This window comes from Manacus candei, unplaced genomic scaffold (genome assembly GCF_025592945.1).
Source record: "Manacus candei isolate 608988 ecotype Guabito, Panama unplaced genomic scaffold, ASM2559294v1 h1tg000037l, whole genome shotgun sequence".
In the NCBI taxonomy this organism is placed as follows: Eukaryota; Metazoa; Chordata; class Aves; order Passeriformes; family Pipridae; genus Manacus; species Manacus candei.
Window position 1 is genome coordinate 2053165 of NW_026138085.1, and position 10537 is coordinate 2063701.

General features: G+C 56.7%; 2 protein-coding genes across 2 annotated transcripts; both read right to left on the bottom strand.

Annotated features, from left to right (window-relative positions):
• Positions 1 to 50: 50 nt before the first annotated feature.
• Positions 51 to 5434, bottom strand: LOC127473989 (protocadherin gamma-A5-like). The gene is made up of 4 exons (XM_051794275.1): positions 3665 to 5434; positions 2896 to 3235; positions 806 to 837; positions 51 to 164 (listed from the first exon to the last, which is right to left on the bottom strand). The coding sequence occupies exons 1-4, from the start codon at positions 5432 to 5434 to the stop codon at positions 51 to 53; spliced, it is 2256 nt and encodes a 751-aa protein (XP_051650235.1).
• A 10-nt stretch (positions 5435 to 5444) lies between these two features.
• Positions 5445 to 10032, bottom strand: LOC127473991 (protocadherin gamma-B5-like). The gene is made up of 3 exons (XM_051794277.1): positions 7567 to 10032; positions 7420 to 7454; positions 5445 to 5727 (listed from the first exon to the last, which is right to left on the bottom strand). The coding sequence occupies exons 1-3, from the start codon at positions 10030 to 10032 to the stop codon at positions 5445 to 5447; spliced, it is 2784 nt and encodes a 927-aa protein (XP_051650237.1).
• Positions 10033 to 10537: the final 505 nt, after the last annotated feature.

A 10537-nucleotide genomic window follows, 5' to 3' on the forward strand; every position in this document is an offset into this window, starting at 1 on the left:
GAGCAGCTGAACTGGTATCCGAGAGAAATAAATGTATGAAATCCCTGTTGCTAGTCGGAGCACGGCTTAGTCGAGCGGTTCCTGCTTTTCTCCCTGCTCTGCGCTGTGCGGAGCAGCAACGAGCGGGCGCCGGGGAGGAGCCGACGGCGGAGCTGCTTCTCCGCCTTGGCCAACAGTGACACCCTGAGTCCGTGTCTGAGAACCGCAGAGAACAGCTCGAAGGTGCTGTTCTGCAAGTCCTTCAGTTGGTACGGATTGGAAAATAAATAGGTAATCGGTACCGCGAAACAGAAAACTTCTCTTTGTGCTGAAAGGGTGCATCTAGGAATTCCCATTGTCTGAATTCCTCACACTTGCAAGTCTCCTGCAGGACTAATCCTCCCCCGTTGCTTGAAGGATGTGCAGCAGGACCTTGATTTCTCCCCTGCTGTGATCTTACTGATCTCTTCAGTGAGTCGCGGGGTGTTCCCTCTGCCATCCTGTCACTGCCGTGAGAGAAAAGGCAGGACAGAGCGAACGCTGAGGCACTGCTCGAGGGTAGTGGGTTTATTCCTAACAGCTGAGACACGCACAGCTAGCACTAAGTTTTCACCCTTTGAACAGATGTTACTGATTTCCAAGCAAAGCCAGGAAGTCCAGCCATTGAGAAAACCACAGCGGTCACACCAGATCTGAGCCCGTCTCTTTCGACTTTCAAAGCCCAGCATCATCATATCAGTACCATACAACTCAACACTGAATTCCTTTCATCTCTCTCCCACAAACCACGGCCGATATTATAGGTGGTCTCCTACCATAAGAATACTTTCTGGGAAATGTCGATGGCGGTTACTGTTGCTTAAACAATCAAAAGAAAACAGACAGATCCCTAACAGAAAGCTGTTGTACCTCACCTGTGAATTAGAACCTCGCCTCTCTTACAGCAGAGAAAAAAACAAACCCATAAACAAAGAAAAAAAAAACAACAACAAATCCTGAGGGAAGGCTGTATCATCACAGCCCCTTACGCAGAAGACCAGGAGAGATTAGAAAACTCTCCACTCTGTTTACTCGGTGGACTTGCTCTTGCACATACACCAACGCTGCATCTCTGCAGATGCCAACCTCAAGACCTTCTCAGGAAGGTATATTTAGAAAATATGTTTTCCTGCTAACTTTGGCAGTTCAGCCAGTGAAGGATAATTCCCTTTCCTCCAGCTGCACCTGTGTACAACTCACGGTAATGAATTAATAACCTTTCAGAGTAGAAGTGGATTTGAATTTGTAGCGTTTCAGAAGCCAAGAGATAGAAATACTGTGAACATCTCTATATGAGGTCTAGTTTGCTGAAACCTGTCACCGCCAATTGACTACCTCCTTTATGGCGACAGTCACCCATAACCAAGACACACACATTCATGCATCTTCACACACTGAGGTACCCTCCAAATCGCTGTTTTCCAGATTACCTCCCATTCAGAAATTAGCCACGCTATAAGGAGATAGTGATGAATCGTACTTTGTTTTTAAACACTTTTAAAATGTATGTTCTAGGAAATATTCTCTATTTCAATGACTACGCCTGTACAGTAATCGACAAATACATTTGTATCGAATCCAAACGTTAAGCCTGTCAGCGGAGAAAAAAACTCAGTGGGCTATCAGAGGAATTCTGCACTATCTAACACGAACCTCTTCGTAAAACTTCGAGTGCCCTTAAGTAGGATTGATTAATTCTTTTGTTGATGGCAGATTTAGAAGAAAACTGAGGCTTCAAAGGTGTTGGCTTTCAAGCTACAAGGTTGTCCTATTCTACAAGAATTTGAGAGCTGATACAGAGATTACAATGAAATGCTGGGAACTGGGTATTAGCAAGTACTTTAAAAAATTCGAAGAAGTGCCAGAAGAAGACAAGAAAAAACCAAGAGTTTTCCTTGTGAAGTTGCACATGCAACGGAAGCTTCCAGCCTTAGGGAAAGCAAGATAAAATGAGCTCTGGCAGGCAGTAGAGAAAAGGACACATAAAACACACACAGCGGACTCAGACACGTACAGCAGGTGACATTCACGGGCTGGTGACCGTCTTAAAACGTGATTTCCAGGACTGTGAACGGCGCACTGTGAAATGCCTGTTAAGAATCCTAAACACAAAATAAAGTTAAAAAATTAACGTACCTGAGAGGATGCTTGCCCACAGCTCTCGGTAACTTGATCTGAAGTGACATACTCTTCAAGGTTCCAGCACAGGTAGTGAGTAGGGAACTTAAGGTGTTGTTTTAGCACGAACCCCACTCGGACACGAATGCCAGAGCAGATTTGAGGTTTGCTTCAAAACACTTCGGTTTAAATACGGCGCTTAAACATGTCACATGATATTTAACCAATGACAATCAAGTATTGATTGAGCATGCGTGAGAACCCAAAAAACTACAACTCCCATGATTCCTTGTCACATTCTTCCTGCCACAGTAACTAACAATTCTTTTGCTCCTCCCAAAGGTGTCACTGTCACATTTATAACCAGTACATTTTCAAGCTATTAGTAAAATACATCATATCGACCTGCAAACTAAGAGAAGTACAATACCAAGGCTCCCAATACTTACTTTCTCCAGTAAGAAAGAAACTCATATTGTGTAATAATGCAAATGGACAGAAAACCCCTAAAAATGCACACTTTTTTTTTACCCTCATAATATGCAAACAGGTTTGCCATCTGCAGTTCAAAGAAATATCAACATTCTAAAGGCAAAGGGCAAGCTGTTCCCCAAGAAAAATTGTGCCAGTGAACAGTGTGAAACACAGTAATGACATAATTAAAATTATAGATGAACCTCCAGTAAGAAGCAGATTCCCTGCTTTTGCCTCCTCCACGTGTAAACCTGGGCCATGAAAAGATGTCTAGATCCTCCCTACGAGTAACACAGATAACAGGATGAAAGAGCAAGAGAGAAGCAGAGGGAAACGTCGCCGAAACACTCGGCTTCAAAGAACTCACCGGGAGAGGGGCAGGGTCGGCGTGCTGGGCACCGGCAGGTTCCTGGTCTCCGAGCAGCGGCGCGGGCTCGTCGGGCGGCGGCCGGGCCGGCAGGGTGTCGCAGCAGCTGGCGGCCGAGAAGCGGAGGTGGCTCTTGCGCGAGTCGGCCGTGAGAGACACGTCGTGCGAGTAGGAGTGCAGGAAGGCGCGCACGCCGTCGATGCCCACGAAGTGCGTGGCCGGCACGCCGCGCAAGGCGCCGCTGCCCGCCGCCAGCAGCTGCTGCTGCGAGCGCCGCCAGCGCCGCAGGCGCAGCGCCAGCAGCAGCAGCAGGAAGGCGAGGAAGAGGCACGACACGGCGGCCACGGCCAGCACCAGCCAGCGCGTCAGGCTGCCGCCCGCCTCGCCCGCCCCCGCCTCCGCCTCCGCCCGCGCCGCGCTGCCCAGCTCGGCCAGCAGCTCGCCCACGCTCTCGGCCAGCACCACGCTCAGCGTGGCCGTGGCCGACAGCGCCGGCCGCCCGTGGTCCTTCACCAGCACCACCAGGCTCTGGCGCGCCGCGTCGCGGGCCAGTGGCGAGCGCGCCGTGCGCACCTCGCCGCTGTGCAGCCCCACGCGGAACAGCCCCGGCTCCGTCGCCTTGGCCAGCTCGTACGACAGCCACGCGTTCTGACCCGCGTCCGCGTCCACCGCCACCACCTTGGCCACCAGCGCGCCGGCCTCGCTCGACCGCGCCGCCAGCTCCACGCCCGCCCACCCCGAGCCCGACGCCCCCGCCGCCGGCGGGTACAGCACCTGCGGCGCGTTGTCGTTCTCGTCCACGATCACCAGCCGCACCGACACGTTGCTGCTCAGCGCCGGCGAGCCGCCGTCCTCCGCCCAGACCCACAGCCCCACCTCGCGCACCTCCTCGTAATCGAACGAGCGCAGCGCGTACAGCGCGCCCGTCTCCGCCTGCACCGACACGTACGACGACAGCGCCGAGCCCCGCACACCACCCTCCCCCAGCCGGTACCGCACGCGCGCGTTCTCCCCCCAGTCCGAGTCCGTCGCCCGCACCCGCAGCACCAGCGCGCCCGCCACGTTGTTCTCCCACAGCCGAGCGCTGTAGCGCTCCTGCAAGAACACCGGCGCGTTGTCGTTCACGTCCAGCACCCGCACACACAGCACCCTGCTGCTCTGCAGCGACGGACGACCGCCGTCGGCCGCCCGCACCGTCACGTTGTACTCCGACTCTTGCTCCCGGTCCAGCTCTCTCGCTGTCACCATGCGGTAATAATCCTTATAGGATTTCTCCAGGCGGAACGGGACGCTCCCATCGAGGGAGCAAAGCACTTCGCCGTTGGCCCCCGAGTCCTGGTCCTGCACGTGTAGCAGGGCCACCACCGTCCCGGGCGGGGCATCCTCCGAGATCTCGCTCACAGCCGACGACACTGTCAGTTCGGGCGCGTTGTCGTTGATGTCTGTCACAGTGATCATGACTTTTGATGTGTCAGAAAGCCCACCGTCATCCCGTGCCTGCACCTGCAATTCATGTGAGGAAATTTCCTCAAAATCCAAGTCTCCTTTAAGCGTTATTTCTCCTGTCTCAGTGTCCAGGTGAAAAAGTTCTGACTCTCGGTCTGTAATTTTGTGGAAACTGTATTTCACGTGGCCGTTCAGACCCTCGTCGGGATCGGTGGCTGTGACGGTGACGAGGACAGAGCCCACTGGCACGTCCTCCGGCACACACACCGTGTACTCCGCCTGGCTGAACACGGGCGCGTTGTCGTTCGCGTCCAGCACCGTCACGCGGATCCGCGCCGTGCCCGTCCGGGACGGCTCGCCACCGTCGCTCGCCCTCAGCACCAGCTCGTGAAACGCCGCCTCCTCCCGGTCCAGCGCCTTCGCCAGCACCAGCTCGGGACGCTGATCCCCGCCGGGGCCCGTCTGCACGGCCAGTGAGAAGTGCTCGTCGCCGCTCAGCTCGTAGCTCTGCAGGGAATTCTGTCCCAAGTCCGGGTCATGAGCCTCAGCCAGGGGAAAACGCGATCCCGGGACTGTCGTCTCGCTTATTCTCTGTTCCAGCTCAATATCCTTGAAAGCGGGCGCATTGTCATTAATGTCCGTGATTTCCACTTCAATTCCGTAAACCTTCATTTCCCCCTCCACTATCAGCTCACAGCGCAGCACGCATTGCTCCACCAGCCGGCACAGCTGCTCTCTGTCGATCCTCTCGGCCGTCACTAAATGTCCCGTCTTCGCGTGCAGAGCAAAATACTGCCTCCTACCTCTGTCTATGATGCGGACGCCGCCGTCTCCGAGCTCTGGTATCTGCAGCCCCAGGTCTTTGGCCACGTCGCCCACGAACGAGCCCTTGGGCATCTCCTCGGGCACCGAGTAGCGCAGCTGCCCCCACGCCGCCTCCCAGGCCGCCAGCAGGACGCCCCACAGCAGCACTCGCTGCCGCCGGCCCCAGCGCCTCCCTGCCGCGCACATCTCCGCCGCGCTAGCGTCGATCCAGCTCCCGCTCCGATTCCGGCTCTCGGCCTCTGCCGCCCGCCTCCGCTTCGCTGGAGCTCGCCTCCGCACCAGGGAAACGTTTGCAAACCCCTCGGCTGCCGAGACAGAGAGTGAGAGACCGATCGAGCCGGGCCGCAGCGGGCGGGGCTGCAGCGCTCCGACCTTCCTCTCGCTCCTCTCGGTCAACAGCGGCGCCCGCAGCCTCCTCCCGGCACTGCACGCACCGAGCGCCAACGAGCTCTGTCTGATCTGCTTTGCCCACGTGCAGACTGCGGGGACGGGATATTCACCGCAGAGACATCTTGTCCCGTCCAGCGTGGGCCACCTGCTTTTATCTATCCGAAATCTTGTTTTGTCGAACTCATCACCACCGGGGGAAAAGCAGTCGCGTTTCGTGAGCGTGCTTTTTCTACCTCACCGGAAAAACCCAATTTGCTACAGGCAATATATTTAAAATAAAATATTTTGTCTTATTTTAATGTGTAGAATACTCTTAGTTCTACCCTATTAATCCAAAAGCACCATCTTCAACACGAGTTGAAACCGTCCAGCTTGAATGACTTGTATGAGGATAGAACGAAAAGACTCGGAGATACAAAACGTAATAATTAACCACTCAACTCAATCTACCGTAAAATCGGAGATATCGAGCTCGTTAAACTACATGGCCGGAACTTTGCTTTAAATTTTTCACTTTATACATAAGATGGTCTAAATGAACTACTGCACCACGACTGACTAAACCAGGCATTTAAAGGCGGAAGAAGTTAGGGATCTAACATAATCCCGTGGAGTTTGGTTGCTCAGCGACCTGCCAGGTGCTCTGGGATTCATGTGAGACCCTTCATGTGAACAGAGCACAGAAGGAAAATTCCCGGCTACTCAAAGATCATTATCTCTCACCCCCCCGGTTCCACAGTGGAGGTCACTGGAGCACTCTTCTCTGACTGTACTACAACTAGCCCAGAATCGGGAAGTACCTGCAGTGAACCTGGACAGAATCATCTGAATTAATACACGTGCTCATTTAATGAAATCATTCTTTAGCCACAAGAAAAGGCTTCAATTTTCTCAAAAAACCAAGGTGGAAGGGATTGAGTCTTGTTGGTACACTACTCTAAAGCTTTCTTACTCAAGTTGCCTTGACATATTTTCAACAAAATAGTGTAGGACAGTAGGAGAAGTAGAGCTCCACATCCTAAACTGTGGGACCATGAATAAATGTTCAAATGGACTTGATTCAAATGCCTAAACTCTCATTTAGTGAATGTCCTTGGCATTTGATACGTTTTGCAGATCTTACCGGTGTATCCTTGCAAACACAGATGTAACAACCATTGAAAAAAATGAGAACAATATAAACAAGACTCTCTGTGAACAGGAGAGAAAGATAAAGAAAAATATCTATTTTTTCCACTACTTGATCCCATTCTACACCTTCATTTGTGTATGAAACGAAGATCAGGAATGTTAACAAAGATGAAACTACCAGCCAGGATAGAAAAACATTGTTAACAACAGTTAATCCATCCCACTGCTGTTACAATTCCTCCCATTTCTGTAGCAGCATTCCCACCAGAACAGGTGGGAATTCTCCCAGAAGTGATGGAGAACCTGTCACTCTCCATGCGTGTAACCCTGAGAAAGTTGCCTTTGAGATTATAATCGTGAAAAAAAAAAGAATTAACAAAAGAGTTTTTAGTCCGCCATCCACTAGAGCCAAGCACATTATATCGGAACAAATCACTTAGGAAGGAAAAATCCGCAACACTGAGTGCCACTCCTGTTCTTTCAAACCTGTCATACGGATACAGCACATCTCCCTCTGTAGAGCGAGGATTCGCCTTCACCGTTATTACTAATACAATTTAACACAACAAAAGAGTTCTAGACAACAACTTTCAGTTGAATCTGAAACTGTTACCAGCGAAAAAACAAGAACTGCCGCATTAAATGTGTACTCTTGGAGAAAGGAGTGACCCCGCTTTTTCATCCCCTGATGGAGACACGGACCAGCAGTCCCCACCCAGACCATCCCCGGAAACCCAAAGGAAAAAGGGCAATGTTTCCTTTCTAAAGGAGAACAGCAACACGTGCGGCTTACATACCTGTAGTGCGTCGGGGTCGGCGGGCGGCTGTTCCACGACGGCGCTGCTGCTCGGACTCGGCTTCTCGCAGGGCTCCCCGGCCACAAGCTCCTCCGCGGGCACGATGGGCAGCGGCGGCGGCGGCCAAGAGGCCTCGGGGTTGGTGCGGGGCGGCGCCGCCACGCACAGGTTGTAGGAGTAGGGCAAGGTGCCCTCGCAGAAGTCGGCCGGGAAGGCGGCGCCGGCCAGCGACAAGCGCTGCGCGCCCAGGCAGCGCAGCACGGCGGGCGGCCCGGCCCGCCGCAGCCGCGCCAGCACGGCCAGCGCCACGCTCAGCACCAACAGCGCCGACAGCAGCGCCAGCGCCAGCACCAGCCAGAACTGCAGCTCGCCCGCCGCCTCGGCGCCCGCCGCCCGCTCGCTCAGCTCCGGCAGCGCCTCCTGCAAGCTCTCGGCCAGCACCACGTGCAGCGTGGCCGTGGCCGACAGCGCCGGCTCCCCGTGGTCCTTCACCACGGCCACCAGGCGCTGCTTGGCCGCGTCCCTCTCCGACACGGCCCGCGCCGTGCGCACCTCGCCGCTCTGCAGCCCCACGCGGAACAGCGCCGGCTCCGACGCCTGCACCAGCTCGTACGACAGCCACGCGTTGCGCCCCGCGTCCGCGTCCACCGCCACCACCTTGCCCACCAGGTACCCGGACGACGCCGAACGCGGCACCACCTCGAAAGCCGAACCCACCGAGCCCGGCGCCGCTCCCGACGCCGCCGGCGGGGGCGGGTAGAGCACCCGCGGCGCGTTGTCGTTCTGGTCGAGCACGAACACGCGCACCGTGGCCGTCGAGCTGCGCGCCGGCGACCCGCCGTCCTGCGCCCGCACGGCCACCGTGAACTCGCGGCACTGCTCGTAGTCCAACGAGCGCTGCGCGTACACCGCGCCGCTCCGCGCCTCCACCGACACCGGCGGCGCCGCGCCCAACGCGCCCGCGCTGCCGCCCGACAGCCAGTAGCTCACGCGCCCGTTCGCGCCCGAGTCCAAGTCCCGAGCGACAACGCGCAACACCAGCGCGCCCACCGGGTTGTTCTCCCGCACGTACGCGCTGTACGACGCCTCCTCGAACACCGGCGCGTTGTCGTTCACGTCCGACACCTCCAGCACCACCTCCGTGCTGCTCCACAGCGCCGGCCTGCCCCGGTCCCGGGCCACCACCGTCACGCGGTGCTCGGACGTCTGCTCGCGGTCCAGCGCGCTCGCCGTCAACACCTTGTATGAGCCGCCCGACGACGCCACGATCGACAGCGGCGCCTCTCCCGACAGCTCGCACGACACCTCACCGTTCTCGCCGGAGTCCGGGTCGTTCACATTTAGCAGGGCCACCACGGTGCCGACTGGCGCGTCCTCGGGTACGGGGTTCGACAGTGACAGAATGGTGATCTCGGGCGCGTTGTCGTTCTCGTCTATGACGTCTATCTGGACTTCACAATGACCAGTGAGTCCGCCCCCGTCCCTCGCTTCCAGACCGAAGCTGTATTTATTCGTCTCCTCGAAGTCGAGGGGCCCCTCGGTCCTGATCTCGCCGCTCTCGCTGTCGACAGAGAACAACAAGGGGACGCCATCTGGAACACTGCCGAAGGAATAGAAGACCTGTCCATTGGACCCTGCGTCCGCATCCGTGGCCTGCACCTGCAGCACCAGAAATCCCGCTGGCAGATTCTCCGCCACTCGCGCCTCGTACACTCTTTTGCTGAACACGGGTGGGTTGTCGTTGGCGTCCGTCACGTTGACACGAATCTGGACAGTCCCGGACCTCACAGGGTCCCCGCCGTCCACTGCCGTCAGCACCAGTTCAAAGGAACTCTGCTTCTCTCTGTCCAACGCTCTCTCCAGCACTAATTCCGGCTGCTTCTTTCCACCTGGAACTTCCTCCACGGCCAGACTGAAGGACGGGTTGCTGCTGAGTTGATAAGTAATCAGGGAATTACTTCCCACGTCCGCATCTCGGGCCATCTCCAGAGGAAAACGAGCACCTAGAACCGTCCATTCACCGATCTCGAGGTCCAGAGCATCCTTGCTGAAGGACGGGGAGTTGTCGTTCACGTCCTCAATGGCCACTTCGACACGGAAGACGTTGAGCGGGTTGTGCACCAGCGCCTCGAAGCTGACGGAACAGGACGCCAACTTGCCGCACAGCTCCTCCCGGTCCAGCCTCTCGCTCACGTACAGGTTCCCGTTCTCCTCGCTCACCGTGAAGTATTTCAGCTGCTTTTTGCCGGCAGACGCCACCCGCAGCTTGCGCGCCGGCAGCTCGTCGGCGCTGAGCCCCAGGTCCCGGGCCAGCGGCCCCACCAGCGAGCCTCTGGGCAGCTCCTCGGCCATGGAGTAGCGGAGCCGCTCCGCCGCCGCCCGCCAGCACAGCCCCAGCAGCACAGCGCCCAGCACCAGCGCTCGCCCGCCGGACGGCCCGCCGCTCGCCCTCCGCCCGCCCGACATCGCCCACAGCGCTCGCTCGCCGAGCTCGCCAGGCTCCTGCCGCTGCCCCGCCTCCCTCGCAGCCGCTCTGCGCAGCCACAGCAGCGCCCGACAAAGCGCCCCCAGCCCGCCGCCGCCTCCAACTCGCACGCCTCTGCTGCCCGCGCCGCCTCTCGCCTCTGCTGCCCGTGCCGCTGCCGCTCTGGCCCGCACTGCCCGCCCGAGCCAGCAGCCTGCGGGGACAGCACGCACAGGCGGCGGCGGCCGCGGCTCCAGCAACGCTCGGCGGCGGCCCAACAGCGGCACCCGGAGGCGCCGACACAACACTGCAGCCGCCTTCTAGCCGAGCATTAATACTGCTTTGATGCTAGCAGTTTTTAGGGTAAAGCTCTTCTTCGGGAAAAGTCCCATCATCTAGTCAGCCCATCTATGGTCAGCATGATCAGCTGAATTCTTTTCAAAGATTTCTGAGAATTTATACACAAACCCAAAACCTCTATCTGACCTCATCAAGGCAGGGATTTCT